Source organism: Lonchura striata, chromosome 2, assembly GCF_046129695.1.
Source record: "Lonchura striata isolate bLonStr1 chromosome 2, bLonStr1.mat, whole genome shotgun sequence".
In the NCBI taxonomy this organism is placed as follows: Eukaryota; Metazoa; Chordata; class Aves; order Passeriformes; family Estrildidae; genus Lonchura; species Lonchura striata.
Genome location: NC_134604.1, coordinates 764,407 through 789,076, shown reverse-complemented (window position 1 = coordinate 789,076; position 24,670 = coordinate 764,407). Strand labels below are relative to the sequence as shown.

The 24,670-nt window shown below is 43.0% G+C and overlaps 1 protein-coding gene across 2 annotated transcripts; it reads right to left on the bottom strand.

Moving 5' to 3' along the window:
- Positions 1-396: 396 nt before the first annotated feature.
- On the bottom strand, positions 397-21,702 carry NXPE3 (neurexophilin and PC-esterase domain family member 3). 2 transcript variants are annotated; one of them, XM_021541425.2, is made up of 8 exons: positions 21,589-21,702; positions 19,545-19,594; positions 18,000-18,081; positions 17,433-17,645; positions 10,669-11,429; positions 9,005-9,078; positions 5,582-5,788; positions 397-4,716 (listed from the first exon to the last, which is right to left on the bottom strand). In XM_021541425.2, the coding sequence occupies exons 4-8, from the start codon at positions 17,523-17,525 to the stop codon at positions 4,166-4,168; spliced, it is 1,686 nt and encodes a 561-aa protein (XP_021397100.1). In that variant the 5' UTR covers positions 17,526-17,645; positions 18,000-18,081; positions 19,545-19,594; positions 21,589-21,702; the 3' UTR covers positions 397-4,165. The 2 variants fall into 2 exon arrangements, with proteins under 2 accessions (XP_021397100.1, XP_021397099.1); XM_021541424.2 differs by lacking the exon at positions 18,000-18,081.
- Between the last annotated feature and the right edge of the window lie 2,968 nt (positions 21,703-24,670).

The following is a 24,670-nucleotide window of genomic DNA, read 5'->3' as shown; positions in this document are numbered from 1 at the left end:
AGATAGAGAAGCAATGACCACGCTGCACCTGCTCTTCACCCTTTTTCTAAATGAAGTGGTTTAAGGATGTCCTGTGGGTCAGTCAGGCTGCAAAGCCCTCGGAGAAGGAAGCCTAGATTAGGTACAAGCTTTTATTATGTGTCGGGTCTGACACACCAACAGAGGGAAACATCAGGGTGCTCAGTGGCAGGTCTCATGCCAGTACAAATCACCCCTCTCCAAATACAAATCACATATAAAAAATTACTTGGAGTGAATTTAATCTGTAAACGATAGCGTGAAACTCCTACCCAACACACAGCACAAAGTATAATAGGTAAGCTAAGGGAATTACTATGCAGCTATAAAAATATAAAGGACGTGTGGTTACAGCAAACAAGATAAACTGAGACTAAATCAGATTAAACGGTTGAAGTAAAGTTGCCCTCTTTATTAGGAACTTTTCATTCTCTAAGCTTTTTGGCTATTTAAATTGTTTTTCTGATCACATCAGGAAACAAGACAGTAGAGCCTTCTGTATATTGTAAGCATTACAACAACATACATATATTAGAAAAAAACAAGTTCTTTGAAAACAAGTTCTTTCTCTAATATACAGAGTTCTTCACTTCTCCCAAGAGTGAGAGCTTTCCAAACAATCTAAATATATATGAAATTATCTGGACATAAGGAGTAAGTGCTTTACAAATGCAAAACACATTTGTGACTGAAGTTTTTTTGCTGTTTATTAAACTGTCATGAATGGAAGAATATTCTAACCCACAATTCTGCAACAAAACCAAAACAAAACCCAGTATCCTCCACCCCTCTAGAAGGCAACTTCAAACCTTCGTGTTTGTCATGTATCCATGAAATTGTCACCTGCAGTACATAAAAAACTGTACAGACACTTGTGGTAAGCAAAGTTTCCATTTTTCATTGCTTACCTATAACAAGCAAAGCAATGAAAAATGGTAATTTAAATCTCATTAAGCAGTGCTACATTTGCAGATGAAATTAGAAGCAACTGAAAACTTGAATAAAGGGAAGCTTTTGCTTTTTATCCTCCTTTCTCATCAACAATTCAACTGACATTTTTACTAAATTTCTAGAAGGAAGAAATCAGCCTAAGATGCACATGAGAAACAAGACTCAAAATATTACAGCGCAACACTAATATATATAAAATGGAGTTTACTTATTTTACAAATAAATTACTCTGATATCTTCTAATAAAAACAATAAAATTATCTTCTTTCACTGGAATTTGAGAAAGCTGGATTTTGAATTAAGAAATTAAAAAATAAAAAATATCTAATTAAAGATTAATAATCAAAATTATCAGTACAAGAATGAAAGTATACAAAATAATACAATTTCTTCCTTTCAAAGGAAGAAAATACAAGGAAAGGGAAGACAGGACTTTGAAAACCTTGTGAATTAATTTTTTACGTGTTGAGGAAGATCCTTAACAGATGCTGAGAAATTCCTTTCCAGTCTTGTTTCACATTAAGTAACTTCAAAAATAACCAACACCTTAACCTAAGTCCCTAGTAGAATCCATTTAGAAGTTTAAAGAAACTGATTTTAAAATATTTTATTGCTTCTGTGTTTGCATATCCCATACATATATAACTGGTAATATAATGAGATAGATGGTAACAAGATGAGAAATGAAAAATCATTCATAGATCACCTGACCCTCAGATTCTTCTTTGCTCTTCCCTGTCTATTTCAGAGCCTAAAAAATAAAATCTTGAGCCTCATTCTAAATCAACTGGCAATTTCCCTGAAGTTCATTACCGATAAGTTAGTTCATCTGTTATTAAAAATTAATCTAATTAATCTAAAGGATTAGGTTCTACCAGAAGGCAATTAGACACCTTTTCTAATAGCAGTTCTGTCCTCTTTCCCTCAACTGTCAAAGCATTCAAAAGAATATTTTTCTCTCTCGGTGCTCGGTAGCTAGCAGTGATCTAAAGCTGCTGTTGAGGAGCAGTAGCAAGCACTACAACACCCAGAGAAGAAACATGCAGCCACAACATTTTCACACACAATGTGGCTTTAGGAGTTCAATCTAATGGTCAGTCCACAAATTAAGTCGTTTCCTTCAAAGAAGTCTGAAGTCCTATTTCCATGAGCATTATTAGGATAGAGGTGTTATTCAGGATGAAAGCCTTTACCTATTATAAAAATCACAACTGGAAAAGATGAAAGTTCATGTTTCATTGTAGCAGTTTACTTTCCCAGACCTGAATTGGTGTGGCCTCTTTCTAGCAGAGGATAAATTGCCATTACCATATTAATGTAAGAAACAGTTACCTAATGCTAATGTATGGGCAGGTGCTGTGTGAGTTAGCTGTCAGTAGGAACCAGCAAATCTGACCTCTGAACTGCATATTTGAAAAGCTAAGAATAGGTGCTATTTCAGTGTACACAATTCCTCCAGACATGTTTAAACATTTTTAAATTGTTAAGTTTAGAGATGGATAGTACTGATGCCTTTTACATGCTGAAATAATTTATATTTGTTTTTCAATTACTTCTCAGTTGCCCTGTAAAATGAACACTGTAAGAAACACTGTTGCTGTAGCTGGCAGCATTGGCTCTCTTAAGGCTCTGGCAGTAAGGGCACAAACTTCCTTAGGAGAGCAGCAAACCTAACAAGGGGTGAAACTTTTCTAGCATAAAGATATTTTGATCATTTTACTCTGTGCAACCTGCCAATTTGCCTTATTAATCCTCTCAGTTTGCTCACGAAGACATGACTTGGTTTTGACACAAACCAGTGAAGACTGGCTTTGGCCTGAGTGGGACCAGAGATAAGACAGCATGGAACACTTCCCAGCTGTTTCATTTGGGAGTTGACTTTAATAAAAGCTGTTTTCAAAGTGCTTCTAGTTAAAACTGTAGACAGGCTCAATCAAACAAGCAGCAGGAAATGCCAGGCCAGGAGGCTGCAGAGGCACAGCAAGCCTGGGTCAGTGCCAAGCAGATAGATGAAGGCAAGCCTGGCACGCTGGACTTTGGGTGCAGGGTGTTCCACCTCTTCTACTGGCAGCAGGGAAGTTCATGAAGAATGACAGAGCTGCCAGACCCCAAAGAGGAGTCCCTGCACGGCCTCATCCACCACTGCCACAGCACACAGGGACCCTGGGGCACTCTGCCTCCCGTCCCCAGCGCGTGTGCAGAGCCAGCCTGGCCTGGCAGGAGTGTCAGCAGCGCGCAGGGATGGAAACACTTCCGTGGCAAATGAAACTTTCATGGCAAAGGAAACACTTCCATGGCAAATGAAACACTTCCATGGCAAATGAAGCACTTCCATTGGCAAATGAAACACTTTCACTGGAAAATACTTTAAGCTTCAAGTAGGACAGCCTGCAACTTGAACTTGTAAAAAACTGCCTGAGACAGTGTTTTCACTGAGGTCGTAAAACACACATATCCTTGCTAATGATAAATCAAGAACTAGACAGTGTATCAAAGCTCAAAAGATATTCAGTAGTACAAGAAACCAAACTAAAATAATGGCTATTAGCTCTATTAGCAGCCATCTGTAAAGAACAAAGGTACCTAACTAGGGTGCTCAATCAAACTTCAGCAAATTCCTCATGCCTTAACACTACAGATTCTGTGACTGTGCTTCCTTATTGGTGACTTTGGTACATTGCCTTCACATTTCTAATTAGGACTTTGAAACAAGAATAGACACTGTACTTCTCTGAAACACAGCTGGAGGAGACATCCCTTAAGCTCTGGAATGCTGAGAGAAAGACCATTCCCAAAATCCTTCCCAGGTTTCACACACTGTTCTGAGCAACAAGACCCTGGCAACAGAATCAGTGTCACAGGGATTAGATTAAGTGTACAGTGCAGAAAACTAGTAAAGCTAATAACCCAAATAGTCTCTTATTGAATCCTGCCAATTTAATTTAAGGTGCTCTCTAATAATCTCAGGTATGAATGATAAGCTTGAAGGAATCAACCTTGCAGGAAGATACAGCCTGAAGAGTCAACTCCTCTTTACCACCCTTCACAGCTACCCAGACTTTAAGGCCACCCTACTTATCCTGCGTGTGAGTACAGTACCCAGAGCTCCTCCACATCATCCAGCCTCATTCCACAGCTCGAAAGAGCAACTGTTCTCAGGCTATAGCAAAAGATGACATAGGGATACCCATTTGTGCTAAGTTTGCAGAGGGCACACATAAGATAAAAATGCATCTATTTGATTCTTAACTATTATTTCACTAGGGTGCAGGTTATGTGGCAAGTAATGAGCCACAGACATCTCCCAAGCGTCCACAAAGTGCACAGCAATTCCTGAGAACATTTTCCTCATGACAGAATCAAGCTGCAAGGAGTACCAGTCACTGTTGAAGAGGCTCACTTCTGGCCCCAGCTCCTGAACGTTGGCGGTTCTGATGACGATTGCAGTCTTGGGGCTGCGGTCCAGCAGCTGGAGGACGGCCCTGCGGATGTTCCTGAGGCGCCGGATGTAGAGCTCCACGGGGAAGGTGCTGAAGTGGGACCAGATGGTGATGGCCACCACGGTGTTCCTGCCGCCCACGATGCTGTTGAGCTCGTTGGCGATGTAGCGCAGCTCGCTGCTGAACACGGTGGAGAAGCGGATGGGCGGCCCGTGGCAGCGGAACTTCAGCAGGATGTTGTGCTTCAGGTCCACCGACATGAAGGGGCCCACATTCTTGGGGCTGCCCAGGTTAAACTCCACCAGATCTGAAAGCCCGGGAGCAAGCGTTAGCGAGAGGTGGCACAAGAACTTCAAACTGACAACAAGATGCTCGCGCCACGGGGGCAAAGCAGGAGTAGGTAAGGAAATCTGAACATATCTCTGAAATTAAACAGAAGGCGGGCATCATTTTTCAGAGTGGAGTATGTGGGTGTTGAAACCTGCAGGACAGCACATTTGGACTTCATAAGGCTGTCAATGTCTTTTCCAAGCTTCCCAAACTATTTCTTTCTCTCTTGTGAAAAATAAATTTTCCAAATAGTCATTGTTACTCTCCGAATCCAGGGTTCCCAAGAACCCTTCTAGCAATTTTAGGACTCCATTACATTTAAAGATTACCTCAAGTTGCAGGAATTTAGGCAGCTCAAAAACTATAATCCAACACAATTGAAGCGGTTCAGGGAAAAGGGATGAGGGAGAGGGGAATATTTAGTTGTCTACTGAAATTCTTCTACTTAAGAAACTTGAATAAGGCCCCAAACCTATAAACAGCAATGGAGGTAATTTGCTACTTCATTCCAAAATCTCTCCTGTGGCTGGGATGCTGCAAGGCCTTACAGAGGCAACTCAAGTGACTTCCTGCCATGCCTCCCTGGGTGGGACCTTAACTCACAATTACAGCAGCAGTCCTGTTACAGGGACAACTTTACAGATACCTGGTGGCCCCATTTACAAGGTTTACACGTTTTCAGTGTCTGCTCAAACATTTGACTCTCTGCCAGGGCTTCTGATGAGGTTTTTTCTTTCCTCTTCCTTTGTTTTGTCACTGTCAAAACCAGCTCTGTGTCTGAGATGTGAGAGATAAGGCTTCGCAAGGGACCTTAAGGACAAAGCTAAATAACAAAAAATTACCTGGAACAAATGCTGTCAAATATTCAAACCACTGCCTTATTGTGGAGTCTCCAAACAAATGGATTACTTTTCCTTGTAAGCACTCAATTATATCATCTGATTTGTTAAAATTATGGATCCAATGTGTTCTGGACCTCCACTGGTCTTCATAATAATAACCAGAAGGGGAAGCTGTGGGATCTTCAGCTCTGCCCATACTGCTTGAATCTGGAAGAGAAAAATCCTTTGAAATTAACATGCAATTAAAGCAGCCTCCATAATCTTCACACCTAATTAGCAACTGCCGACGCGAGCCGAGTGGCCGATTATAGTTCGGTTGAAATTAAGCGGTATCTCTGCCGCTGATGTACAAACGCATCTGCCACCTTTCTCCCCGCGCTAGAAGTGCTCGGTGGCGGGTGTTCGCCCGGCACCAGCAGCGGAGGCAGGGAGAGCAGCGGAGCATCTTCCGCGGCCCGCGGGGCGGAGCATCTCCCGCAGCGGAGTATCTCCCGCAGCGGAGCATCTCCCGCGGCCGAGCATCTTCCGCAGCGGAGCATCTCCCGCAGCGGAGCATCACCCGCGGCCGAGCATCTCCCGCGGCCGAGCATCATCTCCCGCGGCCGAGCATCATCTCCCGCGGCCGAGCATCATCTCCCGCGGCCGAGCATCTCCCGCGGCCGAGCATCACCCGCGGCCGAGCATCATCCGCAGCGGAGCATCTCCCGCGGCCGAGCATCTCCCGCGGCCGAGCATCTCCCGCGGCCGAGCATCATCCGCAGCGGAGCATCTCCCGCGGCCGAGCATCATCCGCGGCCGAGCATCATCTCCCGCGGCCGAGCATCTTCCGCAGAGGAGCATCTCCCGCGGGGCGCTGCTGCCCTCCAGCGCCCGGCAGCGCTGCTCGGCGGGGACAGCCCGGCAACACTCACAGAAACACCCAAAAAACCTCAAAACAAACCCCCCAAACAGACCAAATCAAAACCCAAAAAGCTGCTCCTACAGAGTAACACATATCCTGGCACTCTACAAGAGTTAAGTCTGAACCATAAGTAATCCAAACCTAGAAAATGCCAGAATTGAAGCTATGACCAAAAATGTTATATGAATATGATCATTGTAAGAGTCTCTGATTCCATGGATTTTGTAATTTCTCTCTGCTATATAGCCTCCTTCCCCATTTATTTCCTGGGACAGGCAGCCCCCTGAGGAGCAGCTACACATTAGGGAAGCTCTGTTCCATAGGATGCCTTTTTAACTTGCATAAAATGAGCAATACCTCGCAAGAAAATCTGGATTACAGGAGATTACAGGAAGAGAAGCTGCAATCTCATGGTTATATTAGCCAAATATTGCCACATTTCTTGTAGTAACCAGGGTGATATTGATACATCAAAGTTCCATAAGGTTGTTTCAGGTTCTTCCTTTCCCATTTTTGTGTATTCAAATACCTCAGCTGGACAAGCATGGAGATCTTCCCTGGCCATGCCCTGTCCTAACTTTCAGCTGTTTGATAAAGCACACCTTGCCATGGCCAAAATCATGCCTGGGACTGTTCAAATTATGTAAAAGCACAAGCACTGGAATGCCAGGGCCCAAAAGCATCCTCTGATAGATATTTCATTATAGCACACACAGCCAATAACCATCTTTCCTAATAAGCATTTCTAACAGCTCTTTTTCTATTCAATATCCTCTGCATGTTGTATTAGTAGATGTTAACCTTAGAGGTTAGAGGATGTTAACCTCCTTAGACTGCACAGGGAAACTAAAAAGCAAATTACTATTATGTTTGTGTAACAGAAATAATATAATTACAATTACCATCAGTAAATTCTATCTCTGGATGATTCTTTAAATCTGACAGCAGGAACACAGAAGTAAAAAAAAAAAAACTCAGCTAATAATGTGGACTCAACCAATATTTATTAACAGGAGAAAGGAAAAAAAAAAAAGCCTTCACATGGTCATGCAGTTAAAGATTAATTCATAATGCGAATTCACAACTTGAGTTTGACTCTAAGTTTTGATGCAAAAGAAATTCAATTTTTTACCTTTTAGATGGATTCTTATATATATAAAACTAGAACAACTTTTTGGTGTCCCACAGTAAATCAACATTTCAACTCTGTATAGTATCATACCAGTTTTGGCCCAGAATTCAGAACGGGCCTTTACTTTGAGATTTTATAAAAGAGAATAAAATCTCCAATCTGAAGTTAAAAACCAAGGATAGAAAAAAACCATCTTGTATGTCACAAAAAGAAAGGTTTTAAAAAACTTGATCTACATTTACCACCACACAGAAAAACCAGAACAAAAAGAACAACAGCAGAACAATGACTTTGTGTGTGGCATCAGTCCTAACAAATGCACACACTCACGAGTGGTACACCAATGAGTTCAGTTTATTCAGAGACTGCTTTACTTGGAAGGAATTTCCCTGAGGAAATGTGCTACTCCTACCAACCCTTTTTAACCTAGCATTAATTGTCACCACATTGTTGGCAGGCTTTGATCATTCTTAGCTCCTGGAAGAAGGGTGACAATCAAATTTTGAATTTGCAGCAGTTTCTGTCAGGAAACATACAGGATTAAAAAAGCAACAAAAACACATCAGCTAAAGGATCTGGACAAAGAAACGAGGTGGAGGGTAAAATGCTGCAAGCCTACTAGCAGAACTGCATTTTTTCAGTGAACAGTAAAACTAAAAGCAAGAAATTCTCTAAATTGCCTTCTGTTCAGATTTTATTACTCAGGTCACTAACTCTAAGTTAAAAGTGTCTTATAACCTTGTGGGAAAAAATATGAAAAGTTTTTATTTAATAAATAATTCTTGTGTATCACATTATATGCAGACTTTTTAGAAGCATAAAAAGCTTGCTTTTGGATAAGAATGAGACAAAACCTCTGAATTTATTTTAGTACAGACTTTGTTTTATTCTTAGAAAGGGCACAGAACAATTAGGTTCTAGCCCAGAACTGAAGATTCTGACATCCTGTGGTAACACAAACTATAGTAATACTTAAATGCAAGTTATCAAAATCTGTTAGACAATATCCTTAATAAAGAAAGAAATTAAGAAACAGAACACAGCTGTTTTCATTAGATTGAGAGTTTGGTAAGCAGTTACTCTAAGACATTTTACACTGTGAGTAAATGCTAGGGGAAATAAAATACATTTTTGGCCAAGAGAACAAACTTCTCTCTTATTTTGATTTCTTATTTTGCTAAAAATCCCATTTATGTATGTAATTTTAGGGAAAAAAAATTCTGAACTTGTATTACTGTTAACACTCAAAAACCTTCATCATCTCCATAGAAATCTAATACTGATTTTTTTTTTTTCCATGCTAAAAAAAACCCAAATTATTTGACGCCTGTTGTTCTTTTTATAAATTTAATTATGAATTACAAACAAGATCTCATGCAGTTCACCTTACCTGTAAATGCCTTGGGCTTTACAATGACTGAATCAGGTCCACTGGAGAGTATTGGCCTTTTGATATTCACATCACTTGAACAAAAAATGAACACAGCAGTATTTGTAAGAGTTACCGTGAAACTTGAAGGTAATATAAATCTCATTGTTTTCTTACTCCACTTCAAATAAGCACACAGTATGAATTTTTACTCCAAGTTTACTCTACTTCCTATAGCTGAATTCATTCCACATTTACTTTGAGACCACCATCACTATTCTCGATCCAAATTCAACATTTCATGGCACTGACACAAATCTTGTACACGCTGTACTGACACAACTCTCAGCAAAGCAACCCAGCTGTCAGAGGTCTGCAAGAAGCTTTTGGGGAATTGCCCCAAAGATGCTCCAGCTTGCAGAACTTGTGGGGACAAGCTCCTGCAAGGCTACAGGGCCACAGCAGCAGCCCCAGCTGACTGACAATAAGATCTTGTTCTGTCTTTTTCTACTGTTTTGAAGAGAATCCTTATCTATTTTTTTTTCTCCATTTCAGAATTATGTGGGATTTCTTTAAGCCACTTTGGTCAAGGATCTCAGAGCTGAACAATCAAAACTAAACCAAGAAAAACATCTTTCCCATTCCCAAATGGAAACATCACCAATAAATATAAGCTATATTTTACTGGTGGACTGGCAGAGACAAAGAAAGTCAAAAGACCCATTTACAAACTTGATACAGAACAGCCAAAAAAAAATTCTACTGATACTTACTTTTTATTTCTGGTTTTGGTTATGAACATGCACACACGCTTTCCTAAATTAAACTATTTGGAGCTGCTGCTCTAAAATCTTTCCCAATTTAGGCCTCAAGTGAACATTATGCCAAAAGACTTTCCTACATTTTGTTGTAGAGCGAGGCATTAGCCTATAACTACAAATCTGACACTACACAGTAACTAACTTTATCTAAATTCAGCTGTGTAATTTCATAAAGAAGCAGTTCTGTCACACATACCCAGGCACTAAGAGATTATTTGGGTGGTTTCTTTTAATGTTGAATGCAGAAATAAAACATGACTGTGAAACTAATTTAGTTTGACACTTGAAATTACATACACAGATCATTTCCATTTGCATGGGTATTGCTCAGCAATTTGTTCCACCAGGTGTTTTCTTTATGAAAACTGTTTCTAAGATTTGAAAGTCATACTGAGTAACAAGGGACACATTTGAGATAATTTTTGATGTGGACAAAAACAATTGGTAATTTCTGTAAAAATGAGTCTAAAACCTGGACCCTTTTTGGGTAGTTTATATTTGGACAGAAATACTTCTCGAAGCATTGTTACTAATATTGCAAGTGTAGGTATGGAAACAGAAAATAAGGAAACAGCAACCCCCACAAACCACCACCAGATGCTCTTGTGCAATTCAGTAGGGTTGAATTCCAAGCACAGAAAGAGAACTACATGTCAAGTTCCTTTAAGATTGCTGTGTAAGATTCTTGCACATGTGAATGGAGGGGAACAGACCATTCAACAACTCACACCAAACACCTGGTCCTGCAGAGCCACTCCTCCTCTAAGGCAATGTGGCATATTTAAGCAACAGGCTAATGTTTGTATTAAAATAAACAAACAAAACAACTTGACTGAATATATATAAATTCAACAACATACAAACCTTTGGAAAAAGAGGCTTTCTTCTTGTGTCAGAAGACCTTTCAGATATCCACCTTTGGCATGGCTGATTCGGCTGGCACAGGACAGTTTTCGAGGCTTGTAACAGAACCAGGGCTCACCCGTGTAGAGATCTGTGAAGTTGCAGACTGGGAGGCCTGCAGGCAAGCAAACGTTGCACTCTGTGGTCTCTGAATACCTGCCGGACTTGAAAGAGCTTTTGAAATAGACTCTGTCCGGCCTTTCCTCTCGCAGCCGCAGGAGGACTTGGATTGCTTCACTCGGATGGACGAGTGACACAGAAACTTTGACCTCTCCCGGCCAAAGCAAGGTAAAGAAGATTTTGTAAAGGCCATTATGGCAATCTACAATCCTTCCCGCCGCTCCAGCTTTCAGCCCGGGAGAGTGAATTCGCGCCTGTAAATAGTCTCCGCCATACTGCTTGGCTTTTCCTTGGAAATCCTTCATGCGAACGAGTACCTCCAGCTGATCCCCCACCCTGAGGAACCTGCTGGGGTTCACAATCACGAAGTCACTGTGTGCAGGGTCAGTGCTCTGTGCAAAGGCGACTCTGCCCTCGGGGGGCTGCGGCCACTGTATGGCAGCCAGCAGCGACTCCTGCTCCGCTTGCTCCCTTCTGGACAAGGGCTGCTGCGTGTCCCCACAGTAAGGCTTCCTGGTGCTTTTGGTTGTCTGCGACAGGGAATGCTGCACATTGTTTTCTGTAATCCAATTCGATCCGGAAACTGTGTCATCATCCAGGTGCTGGGGAGAAAAAGATGACCTGAAGCTGCGCTGTGAAATGAAACACTGGGAATAATGGATGCTTTGTTGGGAAATGATCCCAAGAACTGGGCTTTCCTTTGCAGAGCTTTGAAGCAACTTCTCTAGAAGACCCAAATCTATTACTTCGAGCATGGGATTTCTAAGGAAGCAGGTGGACAACCTGTAGTTCTCTTGCTTTGGCAAATAAGCATTTAAACAGATCACATCCGGTGTATGGCAGCATTTCAGCTACCAGTACACCCTCTAAATATCAGCAATGTGGGAAAAAAATGACAAAAGGTTGGATGGTTAAGTTCTAACTCACATTTTCTTCTGCAGGAACATTTTAGTCTTGGAGCACCATGAGTTCTAATAGCTGCCCCATGTGTTCTAATAGCTGTCTCATATAATGCAAGGAAATAGGGTTTCTTTGGGATGTTACACTGCAGGCTAAGCTGATGCACCCCCTGCACATGCCTTCCAGAGAGGTTTGCTGCATGTAGCAGCTGCAGTCATTTATCTGGTCACACTCGCATCGCTTCTTGGCTTATTATCTGAAATGCATGCTTCCTTGTAAAGTACACATGAAAAGAAATAAAAGAACAAAAGCCCAGATCCTCCTGGGACAATGAATTCATGAGCCAGTTGGCAAGTAGAATAGTGCAGCACAAGCTAGGATTAAACAGGCAAAAAACCTGCTTGTTTATTTATAAGATTTAAAAATCTATACACGTCTGCTTCTAGCACCAGATGAAACAGCAAGCAAAGCATCCCCTAATCACACAAGAGTTTAAAAATTAAAATACTTAAATTCAAAACTAGACTAAGAGAGGAGACTTCTGCTGCAACTTGAAAAAGCTGCATTTTGTGCAAAAATATCAGTGTCCAAAACTGTATTTACATGCAAATGACTGCAGATACCATCTTCTTTATGATATCACATAATTTTGCAGGTTTGCATTAGGAATATTTTTAAAATAGCACAGTCTAAGACTCCAGGGGTACCCATGAGACTTCTAATCAGCAAATTAAGAAAAACCCCTTCAAACACACACAGAATCAGCAGTTAATTAATTACCAGGTATATATAGTATACTTTCTCAATAGTTCTATTTCATAAAGAAGAATAGTTTTTCAAGCAAATATTAAAATTATACAGTGTATCATTCACATAGCATCAGATGATATGCTCATTTAGATTTGAAAGATTGCTAAAAAAATTCAAACTAAATTATTTGAAATCTTTAAAAATACCATTGTACTTACCAATACCCCAGTGTTTGCCATTTACTTCCTCCTTAACTAACTGCTCAGTAATGTACTAAAAGTCACAACACTCATATTAAAGCCTTATTCATTGTTATAAACCATTCTTAAGCCATGGAAATAACAGCAGTGTCTTAAAATAATTTGAACCACACTGAGATTCAACATACTTATTTAGAAGATAGGTAAACCTAACAAGCAATAGAAACATATAGACTTTTGAAGTCAGTGGCATAAATTGGTCTTGATCAGCTTTAGAGTAAGAGGATGAGCGCATGAGGATGTAGGATGACATGCAAAATCTTGTTTGCTTGATATCCAAGTTAACTATAAAACCTGAAACTTTAAATTGCTACACTGTAGCTCTAAAACATAAATTGACATATACCCATCTATGCACCAGATGTTAACATCATAAAATAAGCTTTAGCTTCTGTTTTATATTCCCACCCAGGATTTAATAAATTTTCCCTGAAGGCCATAATTCATAATCATTTTTGTTTTCCATTGCAGCAAGCCAAGCTGCAGATGTATGCTGCACATTACTTTTATTAGTCCAGTAAACTTCAGCCAAAATTGACAGTGAATCTCAGGCACAGTTCTACTTTAACGAATTCTTGAATTAATCCAACTTTCTATTTTTGGATACTTCACAACTTCTTCCCTTCACTTGCTCATGCATAAATATATATATATATATATATATAACAGAAAATGCTGCATGAAATATTTTTAAAAGTTAGCTGTATATTTTGATGCAACCAATAAGCCACAAACAATGTCTCAGCAAAAATATTTATGCATTTTATTAAAGATAAGTGGAAAGAGAGAATATGTGTTACAATTAATTGCTGTTTTCAGTGTAAAGTCCCAAGAGAAAGTTTCTGGTTTTCAGTTGGTTCTTCAGTGGCTGGTACTTTGGGTTGGTGGACATGGGAAAAACAAATCCTTTCAAATTAAGAAGAGATGGTTATGTAAGAGAGCTTAAAATTTTATGCATCCCTATTATTAATCTTCTATAAATTGCCTCGGGGTTTTTAACCCAGTATTTCTGTCAGAGATGTAGAGATGCCATTTCTGGCCTAGCTAGGCTTTCTGAAGTTTTTCCAGGGGCATACCTGTATCTTTCAGTGGGAAAGGGTGCAGGGAACAACAAGCCAACAAACTCAATCAGAAAACAGAATATGGTTTGATGTCTCCAAATCAGTCCACCTACACAGATTTGCAGCAGAGCATAAGGCCAAAGCTCTTCACTTGTATGCAGCTGAGAACAAGCACAAGCACTGCCACTTCAACATCTCCAGGTTATGTCCCACTAAGCAGAAGAGATCATACAACAAACATTTCCTCATTCTATCTTCAAGGGGCCTGTGAGGGAAGCTCCCTGAAGGTAAAAGCAGAGCTTCTTCAACATCCTGAAGGAGCATTCTTTCTCCAGCATCCTTGCTCATCTTTACAGCCCTCTCTCAAGCCCAACCAGGACCCTGTATTGCTGCAGAATTATAAGCTTATGTGTGAAAATAAGCTAGACCATGTATGCTATTCACAGGAGAAAATATTGCAGAGATTCTCTTGGCCAGTAAAGGCAGAAAAAGCTTCAGTCAATTAATACAGCTTCAGTCAATTAATACAATGATCCCAGACTGGAATATAAAAGCTTTCCAAACCATCTTCCTTTCTTAAGTGTTTCCCAGGCTCAGCTCCAAAGAAGCACTTCAGTCCTCCTGCCCCTCTGGATACACAAGGCCTGCTCTGAGGTAAATAATTAGCTCAGTTTGTGCCCACTCCATTTCCTGCTCCCTCCTGGCATTTCCCTCTCTCGCTCCCTGTGTTGTCATCCTGAGACTGTGCACAATAGAGGCCTTTCTACTGTAGTCAGTAGCTCAACTAAACAAAATTCCTTTATGAAAAAGAGATAATGAGCATTTCTCAAGAGTGCACTTCCTTTATGACACACATTCTTTTAGTGTTCATTACAGGCTCCATGCTGGATAACACCTGCTTTGCTTATTTCCATGTATACTCCATTCAAGGTATCGTGTATTTTTAAGTGCAATTCCCAAAGGGTGTTGTTTGTTTGTTTGTTGGGTTTGAGAGTTTTTTGTTTGTGTGGGAGGAGTTTGTTTAGGGTTTTTTTTGTTTTGTTTTGTTGGGGCTTTTTCTATCTTTTTTTTTTTTTAATTTACTGCATTTTGAAGCTAACCAAAACCCAATTGTGACCACAAAGTAATTTAATGGCTATCTGCCAAGTAACACAGGCAGGACAGAAGAGATTACATGTCAGTTAAGCACAAATAAATCCACTAGCAGTTCCTGCACTAGAGATGTCATAAAAAGGAAAAAAGGAAGCTGTATTTTTATGAGAACTAATGGAAGTTTCAGCTCATCTCCTCAGCTTTTGGCATTCTCACTGCCATCTAAGCAAAAATTAGATACAACATATAGATTAATCCAGGCAATAATGCTCTCAAAAATATGCTAGATGGGTCACAGAGTACTTGGGAAGATCTGCAGTGAACACCTGTCCTCAGTTAAACACCACAATGGAGGTGCCTGATGAAATCATTGAGCATTTCCATTGCTGCTGGAAAAGGGGAACTCCACCTCAAAGCCCAGTATCTTCCAGCAGCTGTTACCTCCTGCCTTGGCCAGGTACATCCTGAGCAGCTGCTGCAGACATGCAGAAGTCACTGTCACTAGAGCAGGAAACAGCACAGGAGATTCCCAGGCAACAGGCACAGTGGGGAAATAAAAGTTCCAGGGATCAGCATCTGAATCTGAACAAATACCAATTCCTGAAAGGTAAGTCATCTTATATTCAGTAATTTTACACTCCAGGTACTTTATTTGTTGTCTGTGACAGACATGAAATCAGTTCTCTATCATTACCATCTCACAGCACTAAGTAGCTGCTAAAGTACTCTAAGTGTCAAAGCCAGTCCTCAAAAGCCATCACCTGGCAGTCAAATGTTCCAGAAATAATTGGAATAAGATAAAGTTATCTTTTGTAGGCACCTGCAGCTTAGCAGTAAGAATTTAAAGCTTTGTTACACAGTTCTTTTGTTCAATTTCAGCTATCTGATTTCATACACTGTCCTGGCAAGAAGCTTCTCCCCATACACTCTCTCTTCTAGGTGCTTTTAAATAAAACAACCTATCCCAAAGTTGTTCTGTCACTCTAAAGCCACTGGTACAAATAACCAAACCCTCATGCATCCTGAAAACATGATGTTGAGCAACATCCTGATACTTCACAAAAAAAATCACTGTACAATTTATCTGTCTGGCTATACTCACAGAAAAGGATTATAATAAAATAAAACCACATTTCTTCTGGTACTATATGATCAACTATGTGACCTCAAGGGAATAGTTATTCCATAATAAAAAGCAAAGCAAATAATAAGGTGGCTACCAAACTTTTTGTGGACAGCTTGGGTTTTTTTTGGGGGGGGGAGGGGTTTAAACACAAGATAAGGAAAGTAAAATTCTGACATGCACATGGCTACTGTGAGGATGTCATTAGTAGCTTAAGAAATTAAGAGGAAACATTCTAACATGAAAAGTAAAAAAAGAAAGGACACTAGGTGACAATTGCCTTAAATCTTGAGCTGTAGCCAGCTAGGCTGGATGACTTGGGGATGAAAAGTATGTCTGATGCATTTACAAACACATTCTCAACAGTAACCAACAATAAACTCTCTTTCCAGAGCCTGAACAGATTTGGTTACAGATATTCTGTGAAAGCTTTATAATATTTTTTCTGGCTTTGATCTCTGACTGAAAAGAATCAGCATAAATGGCTGTATTAGACTGCCTGGAAAACTGAGCCAAGGTAAATACAGGAGCATGTCCATGCAGAAAAGTCACGTCAAGAGAAGGGGTCAGAGTTGCATGTTATAGTGTAAAGATTTACACAGCAGAGGGAAAAGGGGAAAGAGGGAAAGGTAAATAAAAAATGCATCAGTACAGGGCGAAGATGAACAAGCTAGTAACAGCTCTGCAGAAAAAGACCTAGGGATTCCAGGAGACAGCAAACTTACCATGTGTCAGCAGAACAGCACAGTGGCAAGGAATTAACAAGATCCTAACCAGCTGATTGAGCAAAGTTAGAGTTCTCCTCAACTTGACCATGGTGAAGTCATACCTAGAACACTGTGTCTGATTTTTGGACAACCTATGCCAGACTAAAGCTGGCAAGCCCAGCTAAGAACCCTTGAGATGATTAGGGAACTGGAATGACACTAAGGGAACCAAAGCATCTTTTTTAATTCTGGAGAAGACTAAAAGGGAGTCTAACTGCAGTCCTTCACTACCCACAGGGGAGTCACAGAGGAACTGGAGTTAAAGTACACTCTAACAAGATAAAAGGCAACTTCCTGTTGCACATAAGGCAAACATTCTTTCCTCTAAGAGGGAGGCAGCATTGCAACAGGCTGCCTAGGTAGGTTGCGAAATATGAGTGCCCTTGAATATGGTCAAAAGTCAAAATATCCCGTTGCAGTCCAAGCTAACTCTGATGCCAGCCTTTTGAGGAGGATGTTGGAATATATACATCCAGACATGCCTTCAACTATTGTCAGACAATACACCTTCTACACCTATTGTTCCCCAAACTATGAATTTTCTTGATTCCAATTTATAGCTAAATGCTGTCAGTCAGATAATACTAGCCTTACACTCAAAAGCCAATAATGTTGCTCAAGCCAGCTTGGAGAAGAAACAGGCTCCACTTACCTCTAACTGAAAGAAGTTATGGACCAGCACCACAAGAGCCAGCACTGCCATGAGCAGGCAGAAGAGCTGCAGCCTGAACGAGTCACGCCACATGGTCCATCCGTGCCTTTCCCTCCCATGTTACACACTGCCATGGCTTCCATTCACTGCAAACAGGAATGGCATTTCGTCCCAGCAGGGCACCAGAGAATTCACTTGACTTCCACTTCATTCCTGCAAGTGCATTTGCAAAACTGAATTAAGTCCCAAAATGTTACCAGAACTAAAGTCAAGTTTTGCACCGAAAGCTGACAAATGGTGGGTCAATAACGAGCACAATAGAGCAGTCAACACAGATTGTTTTTGTGGAACTAATCTGAACAGCACTATCTATCATGTTACATAAATCTCTTGGATCTGCCAAAGCAAACTCTTATCATAAAAACAAATAACCACCACCCTATTTATCTGTTAGGCCACACCACCACCATCCAGACATTACCAGACTGAAACAGAAATTTATGGGTTGAGACATCTCCCATTAGCTTTTATAGCAGAAACTTGTGGATTTGGACATCTCCCATTTACCTGCTTACACATTCCAATAAGTTGTTAAACACTGGTGTCTGAAACAAATTTAGATAAGCAAGACAAAACTTCCTCCAGTTTTCTGTTTGGGAAGAGGGGAAAATAAATCAACTGTAGCATTAAAGAGGAGATACCTAAGAGAGTCAAAAGCACTAAAATTTAGCTTCATGCAACATCTGTAAAATTACATCTTCCCTGTTTTGCTTTTTATCATTCCTTTTATCTCAGGTACTGATATGCAGCTCTAAAAATAATAAAAAAAAAAACTTCTGGAAAGAATACAATCTGTTGGGATTCAGTGTTTCTGGTTCTTTAAATCTAATAATAGTACTGTCTTTCATAAGCTTTAACTTCCATACAATATTGTTCCTTTAAGGTTGCTTGCTGACTGATCTGCTATAAAATCACAGAATTAACAGCCACTGATAAAGTTCTCAATGCTTGAGAATGACTCTCAAACCTTCCTTTTCTTCTGAGAAGGACAATTTTGATGCAGTCTTTTTGCAAGCAAGAAGGGTACTGTTCTTGCAGAAGCTCTAAACTTGGAAACAGAAAACAGATGGCAAGGAGAAACACTCAAAAGACACCAATCTCTCCAAACCCAATATCCTCAAAGCAGGATTAGTCATACAACCATGCACCAAGTGCAACAACACAATCAAATGATTATATAAACTTTGTAAAACTTTCTATAAATTGTATAACTGAGAATTTATACAATTAATATAATATATTGTACCTATAGTTTTAAGACGATTTGAAAAATGCTGTGTAAATTTAAATGAAGCATAATGATACATTAAATATCAAGATTGAAAAATTATTTATCAAATCAACACAGGCTAGAAAACTGAAATACATTACTGGTATAACCAGGACAGCCTCAAAATAGACCACACATCAAATTGCTTTACAAGGATTATAGGGATTATAACTTCAAATGCTTTGCTGAGAATTAGAGAGATTGTATTTCTGACCAGTGTACTAGCACTGAAAGAGCAAGACATCCATTAAAGTGAAAGTATCAAAATGCCACAAAAAATGCAGCTTTGTTGGAACGGTTCTGCACTAATATGAAATTTGCATAAAACAGCAGCTTGGGTCGTAAATTGATATTAAATATACCTAGAGTACATGAAAATGCTAATTTAAGGACATATATGTCCTTTTGAGGAAGAAAAACAAACACATTAGACAAAACCAGAACTTTCAGTTCTGTTGCTGAGAATTCTTTCCACATCACTGAAAAGCACAAGACATTGAAAATGTAACATAATTTCATATGCCTAAAATTTCAGATGTAATTTCATGTCATTTCAGATGCCTAAAAATACCACAAACACTGTTCCATATATTTTTATTCAAAATTTTCTGTATTCTGTAGATGTCACATGCCCCAAAATATTTAAATGTACAGGTTTAGAGCTTTCTTTATGATAAAGGGTGAATATACTGCCAGTTTCATCACAATTGGTAAACAATTGATCCCATTCATTTTTTGTATAAGGGAAGCCCACAAGTACACTAAAAAGCCTTAGGACTTACCCTACTCCGGAAGTGTTCTCTGAAGCCATCCACACAAAAGGCCAGATAACCTTGGAAACAATACATTAAAAAATAAATACATGTATAGAAAAACACACAAATATTTCTTAATAAAATTTATACATTGGCGGTTTGCTTACAGTGGCACAAAATAAAATGGCAGTTATGACTTTTTACCTGTAAAATCACTTTAGTTTCTACAATGACCCAAGGATTTTGTTGAAGTATTTTATTCTTTTAAACTTCAATGCTGTGCCCTTGAATTTTCTGCTATTTATTGCTAAGTATCGCTTCTCTCAGCTTTGTTCCATGTTGCCACAAGCCCCATTTTACCCAATGTTGAAAATAAAAACCGATTTAATGACATTTTTATGAATACATCATTAAATTATGCCGCATGCTCCATTACAGGATTGTTGCTTTGGGTTTTTTTTACGAGTTGCCAATTCCTGTCAGCTCTCTATCCCTGCATCTCTCTAAGCCAACAACCTTGCAAAGGCAGATACGAGTGCAACCTCTCCAAATTGTCATGTAGGGCACAGAGGAGTCGCTACCACCGGCGATGCCCAACCCGTGTCACTGTGGCACAGGGGCTCGATGCTCGCGTGGCTGCCAGCACGGAAAACCCGATTTCTGGCTGTTTTTCGCAGATTCCGCCCTGCTCCTCTGGGAGCTGGCAGCCCGCAGCCCGGTGACATTCCCGGGGCCGCGAACACGGGAGCGGAGCCGCACCACGAGCCACGGACGGTCAGCGAGCAGGAAGCGCCGCTGCCGGCAGTGCGAGCCGCGCAGCTCTGGTTTATCGCTCCAAAGGCACTTTTTAGGCTGCCGAGGGACGGGCATCCCCGGGAGGAGGCACAGGGCAGCCCCAGCATCCCCGGGATGAGGCACAGGGCAGCCCCAGCATCCCCGGGATGAGGCACAGGGCAGCCCCAGCATCCCCGGGATGAGGCACAGGGCAGCCCCAGCATCCCCGGGATGAGGCACAGGGCAGCCCCAGCATCCCCGGGAGGAGGCACAGGGCAGCCCCAGCATCCCCGGGATGAGGCACAGGGCAGCCCCAGCATCCCCGGGAGGAGGCACAGGGCAGCCCCAGCATCCCCGGGAGGAAGCACAGGGCAGCCCCAGCATCCCCGGGATGAGGCACAGGGCAGCCCCAGCATCCCCGGGAGGAAGCACAGGGCAGCCCCAGCATCCCCGGGGAGCGGCACAGGGCAGCCCCAGCATCCCCGGGGAGCGGCACAGGGCAGCCCCAGCATCCCCGGGATGAAGCACAGGGCAGCCCCAGCATCCCCGGGGAGCGGCACAGGGCAGCCCCAGCATCCCCGGGGAGCGGCACAGGGCAGCCCCAGCATCCCCGGGGAGCGGCACAGGGCAGCTCCAGTATCCCCGGGATGAGGCACAGGGCAGCCCCAGCATCCCCGGGATGAAGCACAGGGCAGCCCCAGCATCCCCGGGATGAGGCACAGGGCAGCCCCAGCATCCCCGGGGAGCGGCACAGGGCAGCCCCGGCATCCCCGGGGAGCGGCACAGGGCAGCCCCGGCATCCCCGGGGAGCGGCACAGGGCAGCCCCAGCATCCCCGGGAGGAGGCACAAGGCAGCCCCAGCATCCCCGGGAGGAGGCACAGGGCAGCCCCAGCATCCCCGGGAGGAAGCACAGGGCAGCCCCAGCATCCCCGGGAGGAGGCACAGGGCAGCCCCAGCATCCCCGGGAGGAGGCACAGGGCAGCTCCAGCATCCCCGGGGAGCGGCACAGGGCAGCCCCGGCATCCCCGGGGAGCGGCACAGGGCAGCCCCAGCATCCCCGGGATGAGGCACAGGGCAGCCCCGGCATCCCCGGACCGGCAGGAAGCACCTCCAGCCGCCGCCTCCCTGAAGCCCGAGCGGCGCGGGCAGCGCGGCCCTGCGGGCGGGCGGACCCGGCGCGGGGATGGGGGATCGCAGCAGGGCACGGCCGGCCCCGGGAGCCCGCGGCCGCCTCCCGCCCGGGCCCCGGCCGCCCGCGCCCCCGCCCGGAGAGCCGCGCCGCCCGCGCCCCCTCACCGCGGCCCCGGCGCGGCCTCGGCCCCGGCCCGCGGCGGTGAGAGCTCGGCTGGAGCGGCTCGGCTGTAAAATCCCGGCTGTGGAGCCCGGCTCCCGGCTCCCGCCCCCCGCCCGCCCCGCGCCTCCTCCCGCCCCGCCCCGCCGCGACTGCCGCAGCCTCCAGCCCGGGGGAAAAGGGAAACACGCAAAACACAACAGAAACGGCACCACCGGCCCGAATTTTTGAGCCACCGCAGGGAATGAAGCCCAAGAAAGCAGGCTGCGGGGAGGAGCCAGGCGCTATGGCCTGGCATGGGTCCCCAGCCGCGGGAGAAGCCCTGACACCAACCATCTCCCAGCCACGGGAGAAGCCCTGACACCAGCCATCTCCCATCCACGGGAGAAGCCCTGACACCAACCATCTCCCAGCCACGGGAGAAGCCCTGAGATGAACCATCTCCCATCCACGGGAGAAGCCCTGACACCAACCATCTCCCATCCACGGGAGAAGCCCTGACACCAACCATCTCCCAGCCACGGGAGAAGCCCTGAGATGAACCATCTCCCATCCACGGGAGAAGCCCTGACACCAGCCATCTCCCAGCCACGGGAGAAGCCCTGACACGAACCATCTCCCATCCACGGGAGAAGCCCTGACACGAACCATCTCCCAGCCACGGGAGAAGCCCTGACACCAACCATCTCCCAGCCACGGGAGAAGCTCTGGCCCGAGCCATCGCGGCTTGAACCATCTCCCAGCCACGGGAGAAGCTCTGACCCAAACCATCGCGGCTTGAACCATCTCCCAGCCACGGGAGAAGCTCTGACCCGAGCCATCGCGGCTTGAACCATCTCCCAGCCACGGGAGCCCACGCAGCTGCACAAAGGGCAGCACTTCGGGATGCTTGCTGAGGACACGCACACAGCGCTGAGCTTTGCACCCTGCGCCACAGCCGGGTGGCACTTGCAATCCGCAGGACATCTCTAATTAGTTTGGTAAACGCTGCATAAGTTTGGGAATGCCAAAATGCTCACTTGCCAGAAGTTCTTTGTATGAGTACAGCTTAAGGGTTTGAGCTTATTTTCACTAAGGAATGTGTGAGTTGCTTAAAACCAGAAACAAGACAGAGCAGCTGAAATATTCTTGTGAACACAGTATTTTAGCTGCTAGAAATTGCCTGCTTTTGTCTTCTGCCTCCATCCCCGTCAGCCGTAGCTATTTTGAAGAAGTGATCTTACCTCTATTCTTCTCCTTTCTTCATCTTACACAACAGTAGTTACCTGGTAGAGATAGGAGGCAAAATCTCAACAGGCACCAGTTTTTATTCCTATTATGCACTGTAGGTCAAGAACTGAAAGCCATCTGGCTGTACAAGCAGAGCACATTAAAAATACAGTATTTTGAATTATAATTGGTACTGATTTTTTTTACCGTCTCAATATACAAAGTCTACCAGTTCCATAGCAGTCTCATTTCTCTTCAGTCTTCCTTCATGAGCATCAAATACCCCTACAAATTCTGCAGCTCAAAGTGCAACCTAATGCAAAACTCACGTGCCAAATGCCAAGCATCATCTCATCTCTTAATACCTCTGGAGTGATGTTGGGGTGAAGGTACAGAAGGTGACAACAGTGAGAAAACGTGCCACTTCTAAAGGAATAGGTACTGCTATGCTACCTTCTGCCACATTTTACATTTCACCTCCCCTCAGAGATGGGAAGTGATCCCCACACTACTTCTCTCCATAAATTCTTCAGTTATCATTATACTTAGTCTTGATGAAGGCCTAATGATGAATCAAATATGCCTTTCTAATCTCTAACATGGTAAGCCCTTTTGCGGAGAGGCCAGAAACCAATTTCTCTGTGTTTGCCCCCATGCTCTACAGAAAGCCCCATGTAAAAGGGTGTTTGGGTTATTTGAGAGTCAATGGCTTTAGTGAGGTCTGTTCCACCTCATCACCATGCAACATCTAAATGCCATTAGTGCCAAAAGAAGTACAGCTGTAACAGCTGCTGCTCACTTTACATCCCTCCTTGTTTATCACACCAGAATCACTTGCCAGTTATTCTGAGTACAGAAAGCTGGATAATGAAAAATAATCAGTCTTTCCTTATTTTTTTCCAGAATTATATGCAGTAAAGATGAAGTTATGCTGGGCACTTGGCTCCATTGCCCTCCTCTCTTTTACCTACAAAGAAAAAAAAAAATCAATAAAACACAGTATTTTTGATAATATATATGGGACTACTGAACCCATTATTGATTATAAGCAAGTGTTGAGGAATATTTTGGTTTGCTCCCTGAGACAAACTAAAACATGCTTTCGTGCTGAAGTATGGTGAGATTTAACAAACAATGCATTGGACAGCCTGCAAAGAGCACAATTCACACTGCTTCCTTTCTATAGACAGCTTTGATCTGTCTCTTTTTGCTACATTACCCTTGTATCACTTCTCCAATCTTTTTTCCCTTCTACAATCATCCAGGTCTTGTTCTTCTGCAGTCGTTAGAACAGTGAGCTTCACTCTCATCTTGCACACAAGTTCAGCATGGCCCCTGATTTCAGGCACAGCAACAATAAGGTCTATTTAACTGTTGGAAAAACTCTTGCTGACCTGGTGCCATCCAAATGGTTTTCACATCCTCTAATGCTTTAAAGGGATAATGCTTTTGCTAGAAGAATTTTCTTGCAGTTTCCTCAAGTCCTTTTCCAAAAGGTTAAGAGGAAGATTTCCTATAGGCACCATCAGCCTTTCCATGAACCTGCATTCCCACTCCAGGACAGACAGGAAGGAACAGATTTCCATTTCTTTCAGATAACTCTGCTCACCTTTGGGACTAAGAGAAACTCTTCTTGGTCTTCCTTTCTATTTCTCCACCAGACAATGGACATGGCCACAGCCTGTCCAGAATAGATCCTGCCCGTTTAACACTGACACTGCTACACCAAAGGAAGGAAAGCATCAGGCAGCTAGGAATGTGAGAAAGCAGGTGAGATAAAGGTAGCTTATCTGTCCTAGTAGTAAAATAATACCTAGTTCATGTGCTTAAAAATTTCAGTATCAGAATCAGAGACCAATAGGAAAGCCAATCTGCTGT

Excerpts from the sequence above, each read along its gene's own strand:
- NXPE3 (XM_021541425.2), bottom strand. The coding sequence starts at position 17,525 with ATGTGGCGTGACTCGTTCAGGCTGCAGCTCTTCTGCCTGCTCATGGCA. Across the intron at positions 11,430-17,432 it reads ATAACTTCTTTCAGTTAGAG|CACCTGGATGATGACACAGT; the intron begins GTAAGTGGAGCC and ends TTTTCTCCCCAG. Across the intron at positions 5,789-9,004 it reads AAAGCCCAAGGCATTTACAG|ATTCAAGCAGTATGGGCAGA; the intron begins GTAAGGTGAACT and ends TTTCTCTTCCAG.